General features: G+C 49.5%; 1 protein-coding gene across 2 annotated transcripts; it reads left to right on the top strand.

Annotated features, from left to right (window-relative positions):
- Positions 1-26,941, top strand: KLHL22 (kelch like family member 22). 2 transcript variants are annotated; one of them, XM_053928746.1, is made up of 7 exons: positions 1-67; positions 4,524-4,789; positions 7,997-8,162; positions 11,318-12,036; positions 17,589-17,781; positions 23,210-23,443; positions 25,968-26,941. In XM_053928746.1, exons 2-7 carry the CDS (start codon positions 4,563-4,565, stop codon positions 26,328-26,330), a joined length of 1,902 nt encoding a protein of 633 aa, XP_053784721.1. In that variant the 5' UTR covers positions 1-67; positions 4,524-4,562; the 3' UTR covers positions 26,331-26,941. The 2 variants fall into 2 exon arrangements, with proteins under 2 accessions (XP_053784721.1, XP_053784722.1); XM_053928747.1 differs by lacking the exon at positions 1-67 and adding an exon at positions 100-135.
- The last annotated feature ends 334 nt before the right edge of the window (positions 26,942-27,275 follow it).

Below are 27,275 nucleotides of genomic sequence, written 5' to 3' on the forward strand. Positions count from 1 at the left end.
CCCGCCCCGCAGCCGCCCGCCCGCCCCCGCCTCCCGCGAGTGTGGCCTCGGCTTACAGCGGCTCCAGGTGAGCTGCGAGGCGCGGGCCGAACGGGAAGGGAGAGGGAAAGCGCGGGCCGTGGGGGCTGGCGTCGGGTGAGGGCGCGGGGCCCCGGCGAGCAGCGCGGGGGTCCCGGCGACGAGGGGGCGGGCGCGGACGGGAGGCGCGGGGGCGGCGGCCTGAGGAAAGCCCGGGGCCTGACGTGGCCGGGGCGCCGCGAGCTGGACCCCCGGGTGCGGCGGGGCCTGGGGCAGGCGCTCGCTGAGGTCCGGGTCCTCCTCGTGGCAGCAGGGCCCTCGGGCCTCCTGGCCCCTGGTCGGCCCTGTTGCCCGCAGTGGGTCCGGACGCGGCCTTCACGGCGGCGACCCTCGGCGCAGCGCGGGCGGGTCCTGCAACAGGCAGGCGGGGCCCGTCTGGACTACCGCCACCTGGTGTGACCTTGGACTTCCGCTTGCGAGCCTCAGTTTCCTCAGCCGCGCGCCGGGGCGGAGGGGAGAGATTCCGGGGGTCTGTAGCCAAGGGAGCCCAGCCTCCCCGGCTCGCGCTTATTCTAGGGAGAAGCCGGAGATCGCGCTGTCAGGGCTGAAACTGCGGCTGCCAGTGCTGACTATTTCCAATCCTGGGCGGGCTGGAGCTTCGGGGCCGCCGCCACCTTCTTGGGCTCCTCCCCGGGGCCTCCCTCGCGCCGGGCCAGGGCCGCAGGTTTGGCGCGTCGGGATGCTCCAACTTTGCTTTCTGGGAGTCACATTCCAGAGCGCCGCGGAGTCGGCACCCGTAGGAAGGCTTCCTCGTCTGCAAAATTAGGACCCTCTCTCCCCTCTCCTCTTCCTGAGGTGCCCCTCTCCCTTTGTTGCAGACCTGGCTTCATGCTGCGAAGGGATGAGGTTCTTTGAGGGCAGGAACTGTTTGGGGGGCTCTACAGAGGAGTAGGTGCCTATTCAATAGTAGATGGTTCGAGTTGAAAATCTATCAAAAATGCTTTTGACTCTGTCGTTTATGAGTTTATAAAATTTGTTTTATGTCCTTCAGTTTGTACCAACCTGGGACATAAAGCTTTCTGCTCCCCTCTGCAGCTCTGAACAGCACGGAGTGGGGAGGCTTGCTCCTGACGACTAGAATGTTGTGGGGCGGGAGGAACTTAATCTCGGGAAGGAAGGCTTTGTGATAGAGTAACTCCTGGAAAATCAGCAGGAGAAGGGAGGGTGCCACTGAGTGAGATCTTCAGAACCTTTATTTCAGAAAAACAGGCGTGGGGAAGGAATCACAAAGGTACTGCCCTCGACTTAAGTTTTTATGACTTGAATTGACATCACCAAAACCTACACAATTACCAAAATGTAGTTACACTGTGGGATGCTGTTTTTCAACTTTGAAGTCAACAGAGATTAAAAGGAAACACTATTGGCCCTGGCTGGTGTGGGTGGAGTGCAGTCCCGAGGTTGCAGGTTCATTCCTGGTCCGGGCCGTGCCTAGGCTGTGGGTTCATCCTCAGTCTAGGTGAGTGTGATCCCTGTATGGCAGGCATCCTGTCAGTGCTTCTCTCTCTCATCAGTGTTCGTCTCTAAAAGCAATGAAAAAAGTGTCTTTGGGTGAGGATTCAAAAGAAAAGAAACACGACTGGTGAGATAAACAGTGATTGGAATCAGGTTCTCATACTTTTGCTGGTGGGAAATAAATTGGTACCTTGTCTGCGGAGGGCATTTTGTCAATATCCATTAAAATGACATATACTAAAATTAAAATGATTCAGCATTTCTGTATCTAGGAAATTTTCCTCAGGTAACTGCTGCGTATGTGGCACAGCTCAGTGATTTTCAATGCAAATTGTTTGCAGTAGTAAACAGGGGAAACCCAGATGTTCAGTAAAATACGTTTACCCATACAGTGGACTGGGGGAGGTATATGAAGTTATATACAAAAGCTATTAAGGGGGGGGTGTAGAATGACAGATTCTGTGACTCCATAGGTACCATCTGGAGGGGCATTGGAGAAAGAATTGTAGTTTCCTCTGGGAGAGGATCTGGTAGGGCCTTAGGCGGGAAGGAAATTTATAAATTTCAGAATATACTGTACCATTTTGTGCCTTTTGAATTTGAATCACGTGAATATTACATATGCAAAAATAAGTTTGAGAATTCAATGGTAAAATATTTCATGGTGACAGAAAAAGTCCAGATAGTAACATACCGCCTCTCCCTATCATAACCTAATATTTTGTCTTTAAAAAAAAAAAAAGAAAAAAGAAAAACATTCCCCTTTTCTTTCCTGGAAATAATCATGACCCTGAATTCTCATAAAGCGTCTGTACTGTTTTATACCATAACACGCATCTATAAGAAGTATTGGATAGTAGTGTTTTCAAACTATTGGTAAAGGAAATTGTACTACACATACTCTGCAACATACTGTTCTTTTTCTGTGTGGCTTTGCGATTCCTCCACGTTGACTGTAGTTTGTGTTCTAATTTGCTCATTTGCTCTGTTGTCTAGTGTCCCGTGGAATCACTGCTAGTGACAGGTTACAGGGAAGGGGTGTTTTGAGCCATGTCACGGGGAGCCCCAAGTAGGAGGTGGTTAGGAGCCAGCATTTGAGAAATCAGGTGACACACTTATGGGGCTTTTTGAGGAGCTGGGGAGGATATGGCAGTTGGTAGGAAACCAGTTGGGTGTCATTGTTGTGGTCTGACCCAAAGTGGTGGCTGTGGAGGAATAAAGGGCTGAGATGGAGGCGTGGCATTAAAGGGTCTGATAGGGCTGTCTTTGTGTGTCCTGGACAGGAAAAGAGGTCATTGAGACCATGAGTTTTCCACGTGGAACTGGTGGCTATACCAGTAACAAAACTAGACCAACTGGGAGGGCAGCTTGCTGGATTAGGAACGAGTTGGAGGTGTGATTGGGAATGCAGGGCAGGCTCTTAGGAGAGAGGGGTGGGCTTGGCAGGGTGTGTTGGCTGAAGGGAAGAGGTCAGAAAAGAGGGAAGGAGTTGCTATAGGGCAGAATTTCCAGGCAAGAGAGGTTGGTCAGCAAGGGTGAAAAGGAAGGTGGAGTGGGTGGCCAGAGGCCTACTGAGAGGCCAGCACAGAGGAGCATAGAGCATGTTGTATGTATGGGAAGCAGGTTCTGGGAGAAGAGGAGGAAGCAATGGGGGAGTGTGCTCCTGAGCCCCAGTAGTAAGCAAAGGCCTCTTCTTTTTGGCAAATTTTGTATTGAGAAGAAACATTTAGCAGAGGGGATAGTGGTGTAGCTGGATATGTGGAAGGCAGATGTCCCAGGCCCTGGCTGTGGTCTGGAGAGTGCGAAGCGTGGCTACATCATGTGGTGTAAGACTGGCGGCTCCCTGATCTGGAGCAGCAAGCTGTCCATGGTCACTTCTGGTTGGTTTGGAGTGTGTGGCCAGAGTGTTTGAAATAGGTTTGTTTTACTGACTAGTTTCTGAGCCTCCTAGTCAAATCAGTGTTTTTAAACATGCTGATTCAAATGTTAGATGGTAACCCTGAATTTAAAACGGGATGCAGGTGATCTTGAATCTCAGGACCTTGGTAAAGAAGGCAGGTCCTGGACTCTTCCCTGGGACTCCTGACCACCATTCAAGCCTGTTGTAATTTTTAAAAATACCCACTACCTTTACTGAGCACTTACTATATGCCAGGCACTTTGCTCTAAGGCCTTGTACATATGTGTTGTATTCAGTATCTAATTCACCTACACATAACATCTCAATGAGGTAGATGCTATGATTATCCCCATTTTGCAGAAGAGAAAACAGGCTCAAAAAGAAGTCACTTATTTGAAGCCATTCACTTAGTAAGAAGATTGGGGGAGAGATTGATGTTACAGTAACTACGTTTATGTTCCTGGGATTATGAGCGAAAACAGAGCAGTTGGTCACATTAGCTATTTTTGGCAAAGATCCCACCTCCTTCAAGGTGATATTAGCCACTTTCATGGTCCTAGGACAACTTTGGGGAGAGTGCCTCAGTAGAGAACCAAATGCCTGTTGTCATTTTTATGCATTCATTTCTGCATGGAGAAACTCAGTTTTGTTCTTTCTCAATGGGAGATAGGAAGAGCTCTTGAGAACCTGGGCTGTGCAGATGCTTTATGTTCATCTTTTACTATTTCCCTTTTTTCAGTTGAGGAACTTGAGGCTCAGGTTGATCATTTGGTGCGTCCATGGGGAGATGGCGGGAGCTTCCGTGTAGGTTGGTCGGTCTCCAGAACCCTTCTGTTTCACAGCAGTGCTGAAGGAGATAAGTGGAATGAAGACTCTTGGCAGTGAAGGGACACAGGTCATCAGAAAGAAGGTCCCAAGTCTGGACAGGTGGTGGGAGGAGAGAGGGAATTAAGAACACAGAAAGCACAGGTCAGCTGGATGGAGGAACCAGGAGCTCAGTGAGCAGAAGGTGCTGCTGGGAGCAGAGCTGGTCAGTTGTACGTGGTGTGTTTCCTCCCTGGCTCATTCCCCATCCCCTCTGTCTTGCCAGCTGACGGCCAAGGTGGTGAGGTGTGGTACGGTGGTCAGAATGGCAGAGGAGCAGGAGTTCACCCAGCTGTGCAAGTTGCCCACGCAGCCCTCTCCCCCACACTGTGTCAACAACACCTACCGAAGTACACAGCATTCCCAGGCCCTGCTCCGGGGGCTGCTGGCTCTTCGGGACAGCGGCATCCTCTTCGATGTAGTCCTGGTGGTGGAGGGGAGACACATTGAAGCCCATCGCATCCTGCTGGCTGCATCCTGTGATTACTTCAGGTGAGTTCCAGACACCTGTTCTCATAAGGAAAATAATAGGTGATCCTCGCTCCACTGGGCAGATGGGTTGGTGCTGACATGACTGGGCCGGAGGAACCAGCCAGAAGCTGCCAGGTGCCCCTGCACCCTTAGCTGCTTCCACTGCTTGTTTGGCGACTTGGTCATCAGCAAGAGGGAAGAAGGGGTCTTAGGGTTTGTTTTTCTTTTAGCTGTTCATCTCTAGGTCATGTTCTCTTTTCTTTTAAGATGATATACTTGGCTTTACTTGTAATATTGTACTTTATAAAATGAATTTTCTGCTATAAGTATAATATCTTGGTACAAAACAGATTTTCTTTCAACTTTACTCTGGCTTCACAACATTTCATTTTGAAAAATACCAAATTTGTGGGAAAGGTGAAAGAATATTATTCTAAACACCTAAATACCAATTGTTAACATTTTGCCATATTTATCTTCTCTCTACACACACATACATTTTTTAACAGATATTTTGACGCTTTAAATCTTAGTCTTTTAGTGCTACATCTCTCCCCGCCCCCCTTCCTCTTTGTGTTCTTGCAGTGCTGGCTGGAAGCTCACACACGAGAGCCCTGGTCGCTGCTCAGGACATATGGTCCCTGGGGGTGCTGCAGCCGAGGCCAGGCAATTTGTATTGTATACACATGGTCCACAGAGCTGTGTGATGTGTGGAGTCACCCCTCCTGTGCCCTTGCCTGGCCACATACCTCCCGGCTCGCACCCTCTCACCCCTTGGGTTTCAGCCTTTGACCCTCTGGGGTTTCCCATGGTCTCCTTGGGAGTACCTTGGCGTATGGGAAAGCGCCCTGGGTGGCTGCATGGGGAATAAAATGTCTAGGAATAAACGTGACACATGTATGCCAGGTCTGTGGGGAGGGGCCATGCAAGACCTCCGAAGACAGTCAGAGGCTGGCTTGATAGAGACAGGCCTTCTATGTCCATTACAGAGATGCCAGCTCTGTCTGTGTCAACCTAGATATTTAACATGTTTCCAATAAAAACACCAAGAGGGTTTATTAGGGGGAATTGCACAAGCTGATTCTAAAGTTCAAATTTAAAACAAGCAGTGACCAGTAAATTGTGGAAAACAAAGGTAATGAAACGAGACTGGCCCTGCCTATATTAATACATATTATAAAATCAGAAAGTTTGCCCTGGCTGGTGTGGCTCAGTGGTTTGAGTGCCAGCCTGCGAACCAAAGGGTCGCCGGTTTGATTCCCATCAGGGCACATGCCTGGGTTGCGGGCCAGGTCCCCTGTGGCAGGGTGCGTGAGAGGCAACCACACATTGATGTTTCTCTTCCTCTCTTTTCCCTTCCTTCTCCTCTCTCTGAAAATAAATAAATAAAATCTTTAAAAAAAAATTTCAAGTAGAAAAAAGAAATTCAACTCATCCAAAAATGATTGCTGCGAATTAACAAGACAGAGTCTAATAGAAAATGGGCAAAGAATCTGGACTGTTCAGAAAAGAATGCAGAAACGGCTCTGAAACATTTGATGAGATTATATGTCCCGTTGGTTATAAGGTTTCTCCCATACAAGGTTAATAGCGTGTGGGCAGTACTCTCCAAGTGTAAGTGTATATAAAGCCTTGGTCCCAGCAATTGCTTTTGTAGGAATTCATCCTTGCAGTCACATAAGCAAAATGTTGTGGGGATAGGACCACCCATTGGGTGAAAAAGTGGTGGATTAGAAGTAACCCAAGTGCACCCCAGCAAGAGTGGGTTCAATCAATTATGATAACCTTTACAGGGAGAGGAGCAGCACTCTGTATACTGATAAGGATCCATTTTCAAGGTGTATTAAGTCGGAACAGTGCAAATATGTGGACTGCCTCTGGTGACAGTGCCGCCCTGGGCAGGGGAACTGAGGGCCTGGCACAAAGGAGGGAGAGACACTTTTCCCCTTTCATGTATTTTAAGTCTCCTACTACGTATGTGTATTAACCTAGTGGAAAAATAAACAGTGTAAAAATAGCTACTCTATCATTTCTATGTTCCTGACTGCCATATTTTAGCCCTGATTCCTACCCTGACCAGCAGCTTCTTCATTCTGAACAACTAACTCTCCACCAGAATGCCTCAGGGGTGTATCACTGCCCTCTCCGACCCTGCTCCTCTCGAGTCCCTATCTGCCCGGCTGGCTGCACCATGTCCCCGGTCAGGAGCCTGATTCTTTCTCTGTTCTGCTAGATTCAGTCTGTTGGCATGTTCTCTCCAGTTCCTCTCAGGGTAGTTTCAACTATAGCTTTCCAGCCATGTGGCTCTTGCCAGGCTCGGAGGAACCTTCTCGCCTCTCCTTAGCCCCTCCATTCTGACCAGTAGCACTCGAATTTGAAGAGTCAGTCAGCTCATATCACCTTCCAGTAAAATTCCCCGATAGCATCTCATTATGCTTGGATTTCAATCCAGACTCTACCCTGCCCTGGGGGGTAGCAGGACCTGGCCCTGTGTCATACCTTTAGCTCACTTCCTCTTTGCCCGGGCTGGTTGTGTGCCAAGCTTGTTCTTGCCCGGGACTTGGGTGTTCATCTCCACATGGAACATTCTCCCCTGCCTGGTGAGGCGCCCTCAGTCCCATCTCAGTTCCTCAGAGTGAGCCCTCCCTGCCCCCATTGCTCTCCACCCAGCCATGCGCTCCTCGATCCGTTGCCCTGTTGAGTTCTTTGCATCATTTCCACAATCTGAAATACCTTGTTTCTTTGTTGTTTGTCTTCCTCCCTAGCATTACACTAGGAATCTTGCACATTATTTATTACTTCTTTTCTGTTCTTGCTTGGTACCTGGCATTTAGTAGGGGGCAGTAAGTATATAGTGACTGGAATGACTTATTGTTTCCCATTCATTCATTCTTTCATAACATGCTCTGGGCTGCTGCTGTGATCCAGGAAGCGTACTAGGATGCAGCAGAAAGCAAGCCAGACGTGACCTCTGCCCCCAGGAGGCTCACGTGTAACTCCCTGGGGCACAGGAAACAGGAGACAGGGCAGTTTCTAGGATGGCTACCTAGACTTGGCAGGAGTTTGTGGGTGCCTCTTGTGGGATGACTCAGTGCCCAGATTGAGCCAGTATCCTGTCACACACTGATGCTGGGTCAGCCAGCTCCGTGCTCCAGATGCTCATGCTCTTTGTAGCCTGGGCTGGTGTCTCAATTAGTATAACTCCAGTCTCGTGTCTTCATTTTGCAGAGGTATGTTTGCTGGGGGATTGAAGGAAATGGAGCAGGAAGAAGTCCTAATCCACGGCGTATCCTATAATGCCATGTGCCAAATTCTACACTTCATATACACTTCCGAGCTGGAGCTCAGCCTGAGCAATGTCCAGGAGACGCTGGTTGCCGCCTGCCAGCTTCAGGTGAGGCTTACTTCATTGCAGCAAGGCAGACCCATTCCTAGGTGTGGTTTCCCTGAGTGCCTGCTGGGCAGTGGCATGAGGGTGGGTCAGGCAGGGAGGATAAGAGAGACTATGGAGTGGGGTGGAGACTCCTAGGGAGTGCTTGGCTGGACCAGCTCTGGACACTGAAGCAGGGCTGTTCTGAAGGTCTTCAGATCCAGGTTCCTCCTCTGCCTCTGCCCTCTGCTTTTCTGCTGGTTCCTGTCCCTCTTTCTGGGTCTCCCTGCTACTAAAAGGGTCCTGCATGTAAACGAGTGGCCGAAGCCAAGCCTGTGACATCCTGTGGGTGCTTGCGTTGGGCGTAGCTGAACTTCCCCCAGTGTTGCCACTTACGCCCTTTCTGCCTGTCCTCTCCCTTGGTCTCATTGACCTCTGAAACTGCTTTTCCCTTTGTTATTGAACTTTAAATACTTATTTTCCTACAGAATTCAAAAAGTTTTCTGAGGCTTTGACAAGTGTGGTTTAAATTTTAAAAGACTGAATTGACGCTTGACGATGTTGGTGAAGTTACACAGGCTGGGCCTGCACACGCTTTGCTCTAAGAGCTGTCTGTCAGACAGCTACCCTGCATTCAGAATCCTGACTTCTTTCACATCAGAGCACATTTGGGGCAGTCAGAAGAAAGTCAAGTCACAGACAAGCCAACCTGTTCAGGGCATCCGGAGGCCCACCGTGTGCTCCCCGTGCCATTACCCTCAGAGTGGTGGGTGGGAGGTGCTCAATTCCTGCCTGTTGGTGGGTTTGAGTAAGGCTTGTCTGGCTGGACATGATAGGTAGGTGGACATGAGCCAGGTGGCCTTTATGACAGAAAAATTTCCCTGTCTTCTTTTATTCAGAAATTTCTTCTGTCCTCACATCCTTGTTGTTTTTGCTTTGGAAACCCTCACCAGGTTCTTGCAACACCTAAGTCCCGGGTTCGGCTCTCCACCCAGGGACGCACTGCCAGCATTGTCTCCTCTCCACTGCACGCTCCCGTCCCTGCTTCCCTGCTCTGTGTTCCACGACCATCTGCCAGAGCCTCCATCTCTCCTTGAGCCCTTTTGTCTTCGTTCCCCGTGTCCAAGTTTGCACAGGTCATCCTAACAAATATTACTGTTCTCTGTTTCCATGTCCTCATCTTCGCCTTCCATTCATACCTTCCAGCTGGCCCCTGCCTCCTCTCCTCGGAATCCATCATGCACACCAATACCAAACCATCTTTCAAAAGACCACTTTCCCTTTTCCACCCATCAGCTCAGAGACCTGCTGTCTCCCCAGATCACTTGTGGCAGAGGTTTGGCCAGTGCTCCTTAGCACCTCCAAGGCCATTCTGGGGGACAGCACAGGAGAAGGAGCTCCCACTTCACACTGAGCAGCCCAGCTCTGTTTGTTTTATTTTTAATATTATGGGCTTTTATGCAGTGATGGTTTTTAAAGCAGGTTTTACTTGGCATAACAGTTCCAAGTCCATAGGCTCACCAGATCGTGTTTGTTCACGTAGTCACTAGCTCTTGGTGGCTTCCCCCACCCCCGTATGCTATGCCCTGTGCTTGATTCTTGACGGTGTCTCCAGGAACCTGGGTGTGAATCTCAGCGAGACTGCCCCCACCGAGTCATCCCCAGCAAATGAGTTCTGTCCGCTGAGCCTCTCGTGGGTGGGCTTGAGGTGATTCCTTTGTGAGATTCCACCTGGCAGAGGGTCCACTGCTCCAACGAGGACAGGAAGGAGAAGGCAACACAGTCCTTGTGAAGAGGCTTTGGTTCTTCGGGAGCTGCTTCTCCAGGCCCACTGAGGGCAGTTTGCTCTCACCTTCCACCCTGAACCTGGTCCTCGGCGTCCTGCCCATGACAAATCGGAAGTGGTATTTTAGACTTGGCTGGTGTGGCTCAATGAATTGAGTGCTGGCCTGTGAGCCAAAGGGTCACTGGTTTGATTCCCAGTCAGGGCACGTGCCTGAGTTGTGGGCCAGGTCCCCAGTGGGGGCTGCGCAAGAGGCAACCACACGTTGATGTTTCTCCCTCTTTCTCCTTCCCTTCCCCGCTAAAAATAAATTTAAAAAATATTTAAAAAATATTTTTTAAAAAAGAAGTGGTATTTTAGGAAGAAGAAGCAAAACAGAAGTGTGCAGGCTAAGGGAGAAAACAAATGGTTGAGGGAAGACTTTTGGGACCTAGCAAAGCACTCTGGGGACACTTCTAAAGAATTTAGCAGTACCCTGGCAGCTTCCCCTAGAGCTCTGCCCTCTGTCTCCGTTATCCTGCTCTGCTTTGGCGATGTAGTCACAGTGTTCCCTCTAACCCTGTTAGTCCAATTCTAAGCTCCCACCTGAGTGCTGTCCTCTCTCCTGCCTTCCTTCCAACCCCCTGGGTCTTCTGCATAGTTGGGAAAGGTAAGTCGTAGGCCTCCTGGGAGCCCCCTTGATATTGAGTCAAGCAGGCCTCTGCCTGGGCAGGATGGCTTTCAGCTTTTCAAGAACTCTGAGTCAGTTCCCAGGGTGGGTGCTGGGCGGGTGTTTGGGAATGCCCTGCTGGTGGTGGTTAGTGTGGGGGTAACTTGGGCCTTTCTCCTGGGGCAGGAGATGGGTTCCCTGAGCCTGAAGCTCTGGCTGGGCCTTCATTTGAGGGGGTTGTGGCAGGAGAAAGGAGCTGAATGTCTTCTAGAGAGCTGGGGGTCAGGGTGGGGGTCTCGGGTGCATTCCAAACCAGGGACAGCTGACATGGTGGCCATTGCACAGCTTCCACCCTCTCTGGAGATCTAGTACTTTCGATCTAAAAGGTAACTGTCTCATATTAGGGGTTCACTCTGTGCCAGGGAGTTCCTGTGCGTGGTGTCATTTGTAATTATTCCTCTCCACTTTATCTTTGTTTTGTAGATGAGGAAACTCAGTCTCAGCTTAAGAGCATTTTACAGATCACTTCTGAGTCAGGATTTAAACCCCAGTCCTCCTGCAGTGAGCCCCAGTTGTCTCTGGTGTTGGGGAAAAAGGCTGCACCAGCCTCTGCTACAAGGAAGTTTGGGGACGGTTGAGGGGGGCCCTGCTTCAGATGACAGCCTCGTAAGCCATGTAACTGCCGTGGCTCTCTTCTGTGCCCAGACACCATTTCTCGGGCATGAGTGGGTCTTGTTTTCTTCACAGATCCCAGAAATCATCCATTTCTGCTGTGATTTCCTCATGTCCTGGGTAGATGAGGAGAACATCCTTGATGTCTACCGGCTGGCAGAGCTATTTGACTTAAGCCGCCTGACCAAGCAGCTGGACACCTACATCCTCAAAAACTTTGTGGCCTTCTCGAGGACTGATAAGTACCGCCAGCTTCCCCTGGAGAAGGTCTACTCCCTCCTCAGCAGCAACCGCCTGGAGGTCTCCTGTGAGACTGAGGTATATGAGGGCGCCCTTCTCTACCATTACACCCCGGAGCAAGTGCAGGCGGACCAGATCTCACTGCATGAGCCCCCCAAGCTTCTTGAGACTGTGCGGTTTCCCCTAATGGAGGCCGAGGTCCTCCAGCGGCTACACGACAAGCTGGACCCCAGCCCATTGAGAGACACGGTAGCCAATGCTCTCATGTACCACCAGAACGAGAGCCTGCAGCCTAGCCTGCAGGGCCCACACACGGAGCTGCGGTCGGACTTCCAGTGTGTTGTGGGCTTCGGGGGCATTCACTCCACACCATCCACTGTCCTCAGTGACCAGGCCAAGTACCTGAACCCCCTGCTGGGAGAGTGGAAGCACTTCACTGCCTCGCTTGCCCCCCGCATGTCTAACCAGGGCATCGCGGTGCTCAACAACTTCGTGTACCTGATTGGGGGGGACAACAACGTCCAGGGATTCCGTGCTGAATCCCGATGCTGGAGGTAAGAAAGGGCCCCTGGCAGTACCTCTGTCTGCGGGTTATGCTCTAGTGAAGGAGTTGTGGGCTCAGGGCTGGCTAGGGAATGGGTTCTGCACGGGCACATCACCGTTGTCGAAGGCAGTCAGCCATTTATATTAATCTTGGCTTGTTGGGGTAGCCCTGTTTGTGGAATAGATTTCCAGGTTAATTTTGGAGAGTGCAGATGGCAGTGACATAAAAGGGGACTTGGAATGCTTTCTTTCGCTCTTGTCCCCTTCTCAAAAGTACACTTAACCTGGATCATACATACCCTGCTCTCTTGTCAGTGAGGGGCTGGGTTGCGACTCTGCACTTGCTGAGCACAGAGGAGGGGAGCCCGTGGCAGAAAGGATAGTTGGGCCTCAGAAGGAGGGGACCTAGGAGCAGGGGGCACTGGACAGGCAGCTGCTACTTTCATCTTGTGCATTCTGGAACTTTGACATGTCTCATCCCAGCTTCCCTTTCCCTGTCTGCTTTGCTCTTCTGACCACTAGCCAGTGGTGGAGCATGGCATCCTGTTGCTGCTGCTCCCCCAAGTGTGTCCTCCCCCAGGGGAACAGGAGAGGCTGACAGGCATTGCTGAGTCTTATATCAACTCGCCACCCCTACCCCGACCCTCTACCCCATCATCAGCCACGTGTTAGGCATGAGGTCCCTGGAGGAGGCAATTTTCTGGGAGGGGGTTTTGTGAACTGCTATGGTCTATAGGGGTCTTCAGTTCTGTCAGTCTCTAAGACTGATCCCACAAACCCATTTCTTTGGGCAGAGCAAGGGGAGTAGGGTAAATCGCCACTGTCTCAGCTACCGTTACGTTTCCAGAGCCCTCTCCACTGTAGTTTGGTTTGATTTCTTGGGATTTGGTGCCTGTGGGAAGTTTTTGCCCTGCACAAGCTGAAAGATGGCACTGCAGAGAGAGAGAGAGATTGCCAACTGTTCTGGCATCTGTGAGCTAGGTGCAGACCAAGTTCATGTCCATGATTTTATCTTCTGGGGTGGGGGTGGGGTCTGGCCTGGCTATGCCTCTCAGAAGCATGGTGACCAGGACTGAGGAAGAGTTAACCATTCCTCAGCCAGCTCTGATCTCTTTCCGAGCTCCAGGAAGTGATAACCTTTGTTAAACTGATCAGACCCAACGCCTGGCAGCGTGTTGTGGTCAAACAGGAGCACAGCGGATTCCAAAAGAAGGAAACAATGCCTTCACCAGATGCCATCCTCAGTGGGTGTGGCAGCACCTGGTTCAAGCCTCCGTCCAGCTAAGCCTCGAAGTTTCTATTTTAGGGAGCTCAGCTTCCCAGTTGGAGAAGCAAGGCCAGATCTCCCTGCTGAGCGACCCACAGACCTGTGAAGCAGATGTCTCCCAAGTGCTGTGGTCTCTGGCCCTCGGCACATGATAGGATGGTTGTTTGCTTGCTGGGAGGCTTCAGGGCGACAGGATGGCCCGTAGTCTGTCCTATTACATGCAGTTTCACACAAGGCTGGTCTAAATTTTCCTTTCCGTTTCTTAAAAATTTTTTTTAAATTTATTGATTTTAGAGAGAGAATGTTGATTTTTGTTCACTTATTTATGCATCCATTGGTTGTTGGTTATTGTATGTGCCCTCATTGGGGATTGAACCCACATCCTTGGTGTAGCAGAAGGGTGCTCTAATCAACTGAGCTACCCGGCCAGGGCTAAATTTCCCCTCTTGAATAGGTGCTATGAGACCCAAGTCAGACTCTGGAAAATGCTAGTATCAGGCTCAGTGATTGATAATCACAGCCTCAAGTTCCAGTCAGGAAGTTGGATCACGGTGGCAGGTGGGGTTGGGAGACCTTCCTGGAGGGAACAGCGTCACTGAGGGGCTCGGGTTCAGAGCATCTGGCGAGGTGGCAAGGAGGGCCCTGGGGTCTGTCATCTCTACAGAGCAAATGTTTCCTTAATCTTGAAGCTGCCAGATGGAAGATGGATCTTAATTTGAGTGATCTAAGAGTTTGGTTCTCTTCCCTCTTCCCTTCCATACTTCACCAGCCTTATAACCCTTAGTTAGGCTCTCAGAATATAAGGAAACACGATTTTTCAGTAAATTCGGGTTTACATTTTAAGGTACTAAGGACTTAGCAGGTTATATCTGAAAGCATTGGTACAGAAACTATATAAAAATTTACCTCATTTGGAGCAAATTGTCTTTGCCTCCAAGATACCACTGTTTCTCTTTTCTTTCCTTGATTGCTTCTATGTTGTCCACCGTCTGTGTTTGCGCCTTTTCATAGCTGCTCTCTGGGCTTCTGAACACTGACTGCGCACCTTATCTTGTAGGAGCTGGTCTCATGTTGTTGCCACATGCCCTGACCCTACCTAGAATAATAGCTTGTTTTTTGCCTTGGGCATTCCCATGACTCTTAATCTTTTAAAGTATATTTCAAAAAAAATGTGTTAATTGTAATGGACTTCATTAATAGTCATGGGAATGCTTAAGTCATGGAAATACTGAAGAAAAAGTCTACTGAATTTAACAAGGACCCCAGAACATAATTGTACCAACTCCAGATTTCACTTTTGAGTGTGCAGTTGGATGATCCAAAATCTGCATTAAAGTGATTAAAACTGATTACATCCTTATATGCAATAATAAGTTTATTTTTATTAGAAAAAGAATATTACTTGGGGATTTATTCTGACACAGTGGAAAATTAATCCAATAAAGAAGGAAATGTGGGATGTAGAACACAGTGGGAAGGTAAGAAATCGGCAAAACTGTGGTTACCTTTAAATTATTGATGTATGGCATGTGTCTGTATGTGTATATGTGTGTGTGTTTCCTTAAATCTGAAACCACAAATCCAAGTGAACTCTGCCTGGGAAGCTGTGTATGCAGGAGACCAGAAGGAAGTAAGCATAGCCTCTGGAAGCTCTTGTCTCACTCTAGTGGAAGATGCTACCTGTGCTTGCCTCAAAATAGGGAAGTAGAGGATGTGAGGGCGATCAGGCTGCAACGTCTGTCACCCCATTGGTCGCCAGGGTTGATTCGGCTGATCTGGCTGGCTAGGCACATGTCCCCTTCCTCCCTCGCTGCTCCATATGCATCCCTCTTGAAGCTGTGCACTCAGTCAAAGAAGAGGAATTAAAAAAATCGGGAAGAAGAGATGTGTACATGAATGGTAGCGTGCATAGGAAAGGCAGTAGAAGGTACCATCCCAGCCAGCTGACAGGGCTTCTGAGTGGGACACCTTGGACTGGCTTGGCTGCCTGTTCCCGGCCTGACCTGCACCTAGCTATGCCCCTGGTTCTTCATGTCTCAAATGCCACCCTCTCAGGAGGCCCTTCTTTATCTCCATAAGAGAGATTTTCTCTCCCCAGCTCCTGCTGCAGATGGATCGCTCTCTCTTCTTACCTTATTATTATTTGTGTGTGCGTGTTACCTGAATTACATTGAGTACTTAGTTCACTCTGTTCTCTTCAGCTTGTTTCCCATTCGAATGGAAAGCAAGGCCCTCGTCCTGAGTTTCCCTCTGGATCCCCAGCACTAAGTACCGTGCCTGGTACCTGTTGGCTGGGTAGTACATATTTGTAGAGTGAAGAAATTATTTCACTGCTGGTAATCTTACCCCTTGGTTAATTTATTCAGCAGACAGTGTATGGCCACCCTGATCAGGTGCTAATGCTGAGGTCTAGGAATACAGATGTGAACCTTAGTTGTTTATAAACTCCTCTCAGGTTAACAAGGATCCTTTTTTTGCATGTTGTCCTTTATGATCCTTCATGATAGCTTTTCTAGGCAGATGACATCACCTCGTTGGACAGGTATGGAAACTAAGTGAAGAGTAAAAGAGTAAATGCCAAGAGTAAAAGCTGGGATGCACCCAGCTACAGGGACAGAGCTGGGATTCGAGCCTGCATCTGTGTGTGACCCAGGTGCCTGTCTGTCTCTCCTGTTGGCCCTGACTAGTGAGACACCTTAGTTCCTGGAATTCCTGGCGAGCAGGGAGGGGCTGGCCAAATGACGTGGGTAGGAAGAAATGGCTGCAGAATGTGTCTAACTTGTGCTTTGGGGTAAAGGATGTATCTTATCTCTTCACTGACCAGTACATGGCACAGGCCAAAGAAAACTTTATTCACTTTCTTCTGAACCACTTGAAGTTTGACTTACCTCTTTGGAGTTGGTCTTCCTGTGGAGAAATAAAAACTCACGTGAAAGAGGCTATATCTGTGCATGGGCCATTGAGCAAGGAAGCTCCAGGAGCAGGAGCTGAAATGCAGGTGCCTAGGTAGATACATGCCCAGGGAAAAGGGCCAGATGCTGGTCAGGGGAAGAGTGGGCTTTGGGCCTCAGGCTCACGGGGCCCTGGCCACTTGAGGCTCTGTGATTATCTCTATTCACCCAAACAGCACCCCTGCTTGGGTGCCCCGCATGGGGCCTGTAGAAGGGGTAGAGGCAGTAGGAGACCCCTGGAAAGTGGGACAAGCCTGGGACAGGCTATGAGTGCTGGAAAGGTGGGTGTGGACTTGGGCTAGGAGGGGCCTGGGCTACAATGATAGGGTTTTGGAGCGTGAGCAGGAACTTTGCTGGTGAGGGTGGGATCAGTGGACAGGTGAATAGCCAGGTGGAGATGGATAGAGACAGTTGTAGGTCCAAAGTTCAGGAGAAAGTAAGGGTTATAGTTAGTTGTTCTGGAGTGGCTGAGATCACCTAGGTTGAGAATTTGAAGCCCTTTAAAGGCAGAAGATGGAGTGGGATGGACTCTGTGCAAAGTGCAGGATGAAACTGCTGCTTGGGGGCTAGACTTTTTTTTTTTTTTACGAAGGTTGGTGGTAACAGGTAACAGTGCTTATATGGTGCTGGGGCTCAGCAGTAGCTCAGAAGAGGTCAGCTTTTCTCTCCTTGTGCCTGCTGTCCTGGTTGGCCCAGCAGTGCTCCTCCAGTCCAGGCTAACTCCTCCAGCCTGGAATCCCAGAGAGGCCTGCTCTCATGGTGCCCACAGTCCAGTGTGGGAGATAGCACCCCGACTCTTGCAGAGAGGGAGACCTTGAGAAGTGGAAAGGATAACCCAGCTGGAGAGGTTGTCCAAGCTTGAATTGCACGAGAGGATAAAGGGGTGGGCTGTGATGAAGGTGAGCAGGTATGGGCACTGTGCACATGGCAGGTTTGAGCAGACCACACATGAGGGTGTGTTAGTGTTGGCTGGAGGCCGGGAGGCTGTTGTACCTGTTCATGGTTCATGGCTGTCCTGAATGAATGGGGGCGGGGCATGGGGACCATGAGGTGAAACAGGTGAGGTAGAGAGGGCTGTAAGAACAGCCCTTGGGCAGCCTGGGGTGGATAGTAGGGTGGGCTAGAAACCACAGGAGAGGTTACACCTGGAAAGGGACTGGCTTCGTGGGCAGAAACCCAAGACGCTCTGGCCACACCTCCCAGGTGTATAGCTGCCGGCTGCCATGGCTGTGAGTGGGTGTGTGCTGGTGTGTGGAGGCAGCCAAGGGAGGGTTCAGGGAACATGGGCGGAGCAGGAGGTGCTGTCTCACCTGTCAGTGATGTGCTGTCCTCGTGTCCTCTCAAGGTACGACCCGCGGCACAACCGCTGGTTCCAGACCCAGTCTCTGCAGCAGGAGCACGCCGACCTGTGTGTGTGTGTCGTGGGCGGGTACATCTACGCGGTGGCGGGCCGTGACTACCACAATGACCTGAATGCTGTGGAGCGCTATGACCCTGCCACCAACTCCTGGTCCTATGTGGCCCCGCTCAAGAGGGAGGTAAATAAGCCCCTCCAAAAGGGGCCTTTTCCCACCTGCTTTCCTTTCTGGGGTGTATCGAGTGAGCCAAAGGCCAGGCCAGGCAATCAGTCCCAGCGAGTAGAGTCCACATCCCTCCAAAGACCCTGCACTGAGAGCAGGATGGGGGACCCATGCGACTCGGCCAGCTGCCTGGGAGAGCCTCATCAAGCTTCCAGACCTCGTTCCCTAGAATCTCACCATTTCTTGGTCTTCCCATCATGGCCCCAGGGAGTGCTTTAACTCTGAAGTTCAAATGTAGACAGAAACCTTCCCCTCATCTGTCCTTTAGCATAAGCTGAGATGAGCCAGCTCGTGTCCAAAGATGTTAAACAGGAGAGATGAAATCTCAGAAGTGTCACACTTTTCCCCTCTAGGCCCTCTAGAGGGTGGGCCTTTAAAATGCCAAACAGTTAAGAATTTGTATTTTTTAAATTTTTATTATTTTTTAATCATGTGCCTCCTGCACAGTACCTTGGTTTGTTCCAATTGGGAGATGTCTAAACTTAGGTTCATTGTGCAAAGGCAGTGCTTTAGGAAGATCCCTCTCTTTTGTCCTGTGGCTTTGGGGTACTTGGACCCTTGCCCTAAAATCAGACATGAGAGCCCAGAGGAAGGACTTGCTAATCCCTCACGTTCCAGGTCCCGGCCTCTGAGAGCATAGTGTGCACCCTGTTGGTACAGGCATTGTCATTTTAAGAGCACCTGTTACACACCTTTGGGGATCCCTGAGCACCTCGGAAGGAGAGGGTGGCACAGAGGATGTGTGGGCCTCTGCTGAGGACTCCACTGAACTAGCTCTGGGACCTTGGCAAGAGCTCCTGCCTTTCTGAACCTCTTTCCATACCTCCCCTCTTTATCTCTCACCCTTCCCCAGTCCCCCAGGGCCTTAGACTTTGACCCTTGGGGGCTAGGGACCTCTTTGATGGGTCCAGCCTCTCTCCAAAGTCAGGGTCTCTCACCATGGTTCCTTTCAGGCAGGGAAAGTTGGCATGCTCCTTGCTCCTCCTCATCTTCGGGGAAGGAAGCCCATCTAGAGAGATACTCCCTACGTCCATCTTGGAGAAAGGAGCAGATTTTGCACAGGAAATACCAGGGCTTCTTGAGACATGGTGGATGAGAATGAACTCCTGAATTCGGTTCTGGAAGGGTATGAGATGGGAGGGAGAGGGTCTGTTCTGGGTGTGTGGGGCAGAGGCCCATGGGGGTCTTTATGTGGGAAGCCGCAGTTTTCCGTTGTGGCCACAGAGTGGCAGCGGTGGCCTTCGATCAGCTTCTCCCTGACTGCCAGTCTTCCTTCCTTCCTTCCTTTACACATTCATTCATTCAGCAACTATTTATTAACTTACCCTATACCAAGACCTAGGGATGCAGTGGTGATAAGAAATGACAGTGGCTCCTCCATGGTGTTTACAGCCCAGCAGGAGAGACCACTCTTAACCACTAAACAAATCTATAAAATAATTGCCAATTGTGGTCAGTGCAATGAGGGAATTAAGAAGGAGTTGAGCTAAACAGTGCCCAGGGAGGGGAATCTGGCAGGACAAATCTAGGTAGACTGTTTGGGGAAGGTCCATTTGAAGAGATGGCAGACTGAGGGAAGAGGGTACTTTCTAGGCCAGGAGGGGACTTCACAGTTCATTCTGAGAGGGGGAAGCATGGGGAATGCTTATGAAGAGAAGAGGGTGGAGGCTGTTGGAGAAGGAAGGAGATGGATGGATTTGAGGTATAGTTTGGAAGTAAACCAGCCAGACCATTGAAAAGTAATAAGCAACACACTTCCAAATAATCCAGAGGTCAAAGGGAAGTAATAAAAATATCTTGAACTGAATGAAATGAAAAGACAACATGTCAAGGTTTGTTGCACCTAGCTAAAGTTGGTCTGCCAGGAAATCTTGTAGCACTGAGAGCTTGCATTAGCAGTGGGGGGGGGGGGGGTGGAATCTCAAATCAGTAATCTAGGCTGCTACCTCAAAAACATGGAAACAGAAGGGCAAAATATACCCAAATCAGGCAGAAGAAATGAAATAATAAAGAGAAGAGTAGGAATTAATGAAAGCAGATAAACAAGTAGAGAAAATTTAAAAACTTTTTCGCAAGCGATAAAATTGACAAACTTCTAGCAAGACTTACCTCCAAACTATACCTCAAATCCACCCATACAAATGTGCCCAGAAAGAAAGAGAAGACACAAAAATATCAAGAATGAAATTGAGCATTGCTGCAAACCCTGCAGACATCAAAAGGATAGTAAGGCGATACTGTGAACAATTCTACACATGTAAATTTGACAGCTTAGATGAAATGGATTAATTTCTCAAAAAACTACAATCGCCACAACTCACTCAATACAAAGCAAATAATTTGAATAACTCCATACTTGTTGAGGAATGTCCAGGCCCAGATTTCACTAGAGAATTCTCTCGAACATTTAAAGAAAAGTTAGCACCAATTCTGCATGATTTTCCCCCTAGAAAATAGTCAAAGAGAGAATGCTTCTCAGTTTATCTTATGAAGTTAATACTACCCTGATATGAAAACCATACAAAGACAGTACTAAAAAAAGGGGGACAAATCTCTTAGAAATATACACATGAATATCCTTAACAAGATATTAGCAAATAGAATTAAAAAACAAAACAGACCACTGCATCATTACCAAATGGGTTGATTATATAGGGATGAGAGGCTGGTTTCGTGTTTGAAATTCAGTTATTGTAATTTACCATATTAAAGTCATATTGTCAACGAAGAATGAAGAAAGAAACATTTGACAATAGTCATCATCCTTTCATAATCAAACTCAAAAAATAAGAATGGAGATAAATTTCCTCAGTGAAGAGCATCTACGATAATCCTACCACTAACATTAGACTTCATGGCCCAAGACTGGTTTGAGCGCTTTCCCCCAAGTTGGGGGCAGGGTAAGGAGGCCTGCTCTCACCACTCGTAATTCACCGTAGCCCTGGAGTTCGAGTCAGTGCAGTACGGCGAGAAAAGAAAAGGCACGCAAATTGAAAAGTAAGAAACATAACTGACTCTACAAGTGACAAATTGCCAAAAATCTGAAGCAATCTATCCTCCCCCCCCCCCCCCAAAATCCTGCCACAAATGAGTTCAGCAAGATTGCAGGGTGGATGTAAGGTAAATGTACAAAAATCAATAACTATTTCTGTATGCCGGCAGTAAACACATGGACACTGAAATTAAAAATGAAATGCCATTTACACTTGCTCAAAAAATGAAGTGCTTAGGTAGAAATCTTAACAAAACATTTGCAGGATTTACATGCTGAAAAGTGTAAGATGCCAGTGAAGGAAGATACAAGTAAGTGGAGAGACATACCATTTTCACGAATGGGAAGACTCGAATAATAAAAAATACCAGGTCTTTCCAAAGTGACATAGTAATTTAACAACATCCCAGCAAGTGTTTTTGTGGATATAATGATTATCCTGAAATTATATAGAAGGGCAAATTGTCTTAGAATAGCTCCAATAATTTTGAAAGAATAAAGTGGGAAGAATCAATCTACCCAATTTCAAGACTTATTACGTAGCTGTAGTAATCACCACTGTGGTAATGTAGGATGGAGAGACACAGGTCAATGGGACGGAATGGAAAATCCAGAAATAGACCATATACATATGCTCAACTTTTATTTTGGACGTAGAGATGGTAAAACACATCATTAATTATTAGGGAAATGTAAATTAAAACCATGTCTCAAGATTACTAAAATTAAAAATAGTGACAACAAATGCTGGTGAAGATGCAGAAAAACTAGTTCGCTGCATACATTGCTGGTGGGACTAATGGTACAGCTGTGCTGGGAAAGAGTTTGACGGTGTCTTTTAAAAGTTAACCTCCACCTGCCATGAGATCCAGCAGTTGCCGTCCTGGGCATTTACCCCAGAGAAACAAACATTTCTTTAGGTAAATGTATAGCAGCTTTATTGGTAACAGCCAGTAACTGGAAACAAATCAGATGTCCTTCAGCTGGTGGGTGGCCAGGCTGTGGCTGCTACTCAGCATGGAATGCTACTCTGCGATAAAAAGGAGTGAGCTGTGGATACGAGCGGCAACAGGAGAGAACCTGGTTTGGCATACAAAGCCAATCTCCAAAGGTTATATACTACATGACTCCATTCATATAACACTTCTGAAATGGCAAAATGGAGAACAGATTAGTGGTTGCCGGGGGTTAAGGAGGGGTTTCGGGGCAGGAAGGCAGTGGGTGTGGCTCTACACAGCAATAGGAGGGGTCCTAGTGGAGACGGAAATGTCCCGTGTCTTAGCAGTGTCGGTGTCAGGACCTGACACCGTGGTGCGACGTTTTACTGCGGTTATACAGACTCTTAACTACTGGGGAGTCTGGACTGAAGGGTACATGGCGCCCGTATTATTTCTTATAACTACACTTACACCAAAATGGAGTTGAATTTTTTTAAAAACCACCTCTCTAGAAGCCCACCATTGATGGGCGAAGATCTGAGCCTTTGGCGTGTATCCCACCCACTGCTCTGACCCTTGCTGTCCACTCTGTCCACCTCCCCCTCTGCTTGCTGTGCCACCATACAGCCCGAGTGCTAGTGGCTGTCCCAGGACCAAACCCTGGCGCCTGCATACCCCATGGGGCTCCTCTCCCCCCAAAAAAGTGCCCTGCCTTGGCGCCCATGGTACAGCAGGAGGGCCTTCCCTGGGGTAGGTATGAGATAGGAGGTCCTTGGGGCAGTAGGGACCAGCATGAGGGGTGCCTGTGGTGGGGGCTGGCTGGGTACCAGGGCACTGTGGAGAGCACGTGAAAGGTTGCAGACCAAAAGAGTAGGGTAGTATATTCTCTTCTGCCACACAAACCCATCACTAAAGATTACTCTTGGTGTTTGACTTTTTTGACTTTTGCATCTTGCCTTTTTCCTCACCATATCAGATATCATTTGCAAACAAATATTTTGAAAGTGGGGTCAGCAGGCCTGGAGGACTGGCTAGCCATTGGAAGTGGGGGAGAGGTGGAAGCAACTAAGGGTGGGTCAAGGGTTCCCAGAAGTAGTTTTTTCTCTTTTGACTCTGAAAATGATGCCTAGCTTTCTTTGAGATCCCCCATGCAGATTTCTCCTTTAGGGGAAAGGGAAAGACAGAGATCCCGTTCTCCCCTGTGGAAGCTCCCAGTCACCTCTGGGTCTATAGAATCATTCCCCATCAGGAAGAGTTCGGGGGTGGGTGACTGGCAGTACATCTGGCAAAAATCCAGGGAGCATTCTTATCAGAATATGAAGAGGAAATTGGTGAAGCCAAGAGGTGTCAGGCAGTTGTGGGATTGAGTGGCCTTGGCAAGGGCTGCTGGCTGCCCTCCCTCACTGGCCTCTTGCCCCCTCCCTGCCTGCCCCTGTTCTCTTGGTGGCCCATGCAGGTGTATGCCCATGCTGGCGCCACACTGGAGGGAAAGATGTACATTACCTGTGGCCGCAGAGGCGAGGACTACCTAAAAGAGACACACTGCTATGACCCAGGCAGCAACACCTGGCACGCTCTGGCCGACGGGCCCGTGCGACGTGCCTGGCATGGCATGGCCACACTCCTGGACAAGCTGTATGTGATTGGGGGCAGCAACAATGATGCTGGCTACAGGAGAGACGTGCACCAGGTAAGTGGGGCTGGGCTGCCTGTACATGTGGTGGTGGTCTGTCCCTTCCAGTCATTCTAGATAGAAAATTATTTGCAACATGTGCCCCTTTTTAAAAATTTTCATTTTTTAAAGCAGTTTTAGGTTCACAGCAAGAAAATTTTAAACAGTTTTATTTTTCAGAGCAAAATTGAACAGAAAGTAGATAGAGCAGAGGATTTGGGGGTCAGTGAAAATACTTTGTATGATGGATGCATGTCATACATTTGTCCAGACCCACAGAATGTACAGCACCGAGAATGAGCCCTCAGGTAGAGTGTGGGTTTGGAGTGACCACATGTCAGTGTGAGTTCATCGGTTGTAACGAATGTGTCCCATGTGAGAGCTGTTGCTGTTGGGGGAGGCCACGCATGTGTGGGGACAGGGAATATACAGGAAGCTCTGTGCCTTCTCAATTTTGTTACAAACCTAAAATTCCCTAAAAAATTACTTTAAAAATTGAACAGAAAGTACAGAGATCTATATACCCCCATTCCCATAAACACTCACTGTCAACACCCCCCACCAGAGTGGGACATGCGTCGGTGAGCCCACCGTGACACACTCATCACCCAGAGTCCATGGCCTCCGTTAGGGCTCACTCTTGGTGCTGCACCTCCTGTGGGTTTAGACAAATATATAACAATACCGTATGATACAGAATAGTTTCACTTGTTTTTATTATTAAAAACTGTAATTGTAAAGTTAATATAACCACATTTCAAAACCTTTAAATATTGGAAAAGGGCAAAGAAAAACACTCCTAATCCAATCCTGTGCCTCTGTTTTTTAGTCCTTCTACCTATTCATGATTTCCACCCAATTATAGTTAAAGAACCTCACCTGCTGCTTCTGGCTGAAGTTCATCGTGGGTGTTTTCCAGTTAATGTTTGACCCTCCCAGCCGCCCCTCACCCCCCACCTCTGCGGCTGTGTGAAATGCTGTCAGACTGGCGTGTCATTTGGCTTGGTCTAAGTTTTAACTGTTGCAAGTAACATCATAAGTAATATTTGCTTTAGACAGCTTGTCGGGTATTTTGGATTATTTCCTTAGGCTAGAACAGTGGTTTCCAAAGTATGGTCCCCAGACCAGCAGCATTCACATCACGTTAGAATGCATTAGAAATGCAGATTCTTAGGCCCCACCGCAGATGCAGTGAGGAAGCTCTGGGGGTGGGGCTCAGCTATCTATTTTAACAGTATTCCCCCCGGCCCCCCAGTGGCGAGACCTACTGGGCTGCAGTGTATTAGTTTCTTACTGCTGCCATGACAGTTCACCACAAGCTTAGCGGTTTACAACAACGCAAGTGTATTCCGACAGTTCTGTAAGTTGTAAGTGCTACGTGAGTCACACCTGGGTCAAATCCAGGTGTTGTCAGGGTGTCTCCTCTGTAGAGGCCCCCGGGGAGAGCCCATGTCCTTGTTCACTCGGGGTTGGCAGATTCAGTTCCTTGTGACTCTGGGACCGAGGTCTCTGTTTCCTTACTGGCCGTCAGCTGAAGGCCCTTCTCAGCTTCTAGAGATCTCTGCATTCCTTGGCACAGGGCCCGTTCACCTTCAAAGCCAACAACGGCAGGTTGTCCCTCTTCTCATCTCTCCTGTCATACCTTCCTTTCTGCTTTCAAGGGCTGGTGCAACTACGTGGTTCCACCTGGAAAATCCAGGATAACCTCCCCATCTCAATGTCCATAGCCTTTAACCATGTCTGCAAAGTCCCTTTTGCCATGTCCAGTACCACAAGTTCTAGAAATCAGGACATGGCCTTCTTTGGGAGGCCAGTTCTCTGCCTACCACAGCTGGAAAACCAAACTGATTATTAAGTCAAAAGGTAAGATTCACGTGGCTTCCAGTGCATATTGCCAACCTGCTTTTCTCCTGCCTTGTAGACAAGGGCCCCACAGAACAGCTTCACTACACCACCACCAGCATTGGGTGTTACAGTCTGTGGTTACGGTTTCTGGTCAGACAATTTGTCTCTGACTATTTATTTTGCATTTCTTAAATTACTATTAGGTTAAACATTTTTCCATGTATTTGTTTACTGTTTGAGATAATTTTGAAAACAAGAGAACATTGATGGTTATTAGCAAGCGGCTATTTCCACATTTTATTTGCATTTTATTTGCATTTCCCCCTGGTATGGGGTACTGTGGGGGGTGGGCAAAGATATTACATGGGATCTGTGACCTCAGTCAGCTTCAGTCTTATGGAGGGAGGAGAACCAGTACCACCAGGCCGTGGAAAATGACAGCATGCCAGCTGGAAAACGCCCACGTTCCTGGGGCCACAGGCTGACTGCGGGCCCTGGAGATGGGACAGAGTGTTTCGACACTGGCCCCAAACCCTTCCCCCCGGGGGAGCAGGGTGTGTCCACAGCCCATATGCCCCTCAGCCTTGGTGTGAACCCAGGGCCTGGCCAAGATTGCTGCCCTGCCCAGATGGCCTGGGCCAGGATGGCAGTCCCATCCCAGTAGGTGCCTGGCTATACTCCAGCCTTGACTTTGCAGGTGGCCTGCTACAGCTGCGCATCTGGGCAGTGGTCATCTGTCTGCCCGCTCCCAGCGGGGCATGGTGAGCCCGGCATTGCTGTGCTGGACAACAGGATCTATGTGCTGGGTGGCCGTTCTCACAACCGTGGCAGCCGTACAGGCTACGTGCACATCTATGACGTGGAGAAGGACTGCTGGGAGGAGGGGCCCCAGCTGGACAATTCCATCTCGGGCCTGGCGGCCTGTGTGCTCACCCTGCCCCGTTCCCTGCTCCTCGAGCCGCCCCGTGGGACCCCTGACCGCCAGGCCGACCCGGACTTTGCCTCTGAGGTGATGAGTGTGTCTGACTGGGAGGAGTTCGACAACTCCAGTGAAGACTAGGGCTCTGGGGCTGGTGTGAGCAGGAAGGGAACCGTGGTGGGAGCTCCAGGGGCAGCCCAGGCCAGAGCACTTTACCCTGGGGCCTTGAGACTCTTCCTTCTGGCACCCCCTGCTGGCTGGCTTCTGCCACCCTTCCTTCACACCAGCCTGTCTGCCAGCTTGCAGCAGGTATTTGCGGGGCTCTGTAGATCTTGGCCATGGATCACCATGCAGGGGGACGTGCTTGGGAAGGCTCTGGTCCTCTGAAAGGGTTACCAGGCCCGCTCCTTCTCAGCTCAGACAGGGTACACTGTCACCAGCTGTCTTGACCTCCCTGCTTTTGGCCCTTGCTGGGCTGAGAAGGTGTCCTTTCCCAAAGGGTCCTGGGGACTGGCACCTGGGTGAGGGGGCTGAAGCATATCAAGCCCCCTTCTGTGGGCAGGGAGGGGATAGGGTGAGGCCCTCGCCTACCCAGCAGGCAGGGGCTTGAGTAATTGAGGGCTCCCAAGGGCTGGAGAGGGAGCAGAGGCATAAGGTTTTGTGAGATTGGTTCTAGTGATAAGATTCCCTATGGCTGGGCTTTTCTGACCCCATGTTCTTGGCAAATGAAATAAATCCTCTTACAAAAGGTGTGCATTGTTCCTGTGGCCATGGCCTCAATTCCTTTCACAGCCTGTCCAAGGCTGCAGCACCGGGAAGTACTGGGTCCCTTCCGGGGAGAGAGTTGCTGGGGGCGCAGCTCTGGTGTGGGAGCCAAGGTCAGAGCTGCTGAGTGAAAGTAGAAGGCCAAAAGCCTGTCTCAGGGGCAAGAGCACACAGTACACTCCCCAGGCTAGAGGGATATCACCTGGAAACACACCCCAACCTGGTGACAGGTGGTCACCGGCCTGCTAGAGTACCTTCTCTGGTGAGGAGCTCCTTTTTGAACAGTTGGCAGTACTTCAGCCCCAAGTAAAGCTCATTGTG

This window comes from Desmodus rotundus, chromosome 7 (assembly GCF_022682495.2).
Source record: "Desmodus rotundus isolate HL8 chromosome 7, HLdesRot8A.1, whole genome shotgun sequence".
In the NCBI taxonomy this organism is placed as follows: Eukaryota; Metazoa; Chordata; class Mammalia; order Chiroptera; family Phyllostomidae; genus Desmodus; species Desmodus rotundus.

Coding starts and splice junctions, on each gene's coding strand:
- KLHL22 (XM_053928746.1), top strand. CDS start 4,563: ATGGCAGAGGAGCAGGAGTTCACCCAGCTGTGCAAGTTGCCCACGCAG. Junction 12,037..17,588: donor GCTGAATCCCGATGCTGGAG/GTAAGAAAGGGC, acceptor TGTCCTCTCAAG/GTACGACCCGCGGCACAACC. Junction 23,444..25,967: donor ACAGGAGAGACGTGCACCAG/GTAAGTGGGGCT, acceptor TTGACTTTGCAG/GTGGCCTGCTACAGCTGCGC.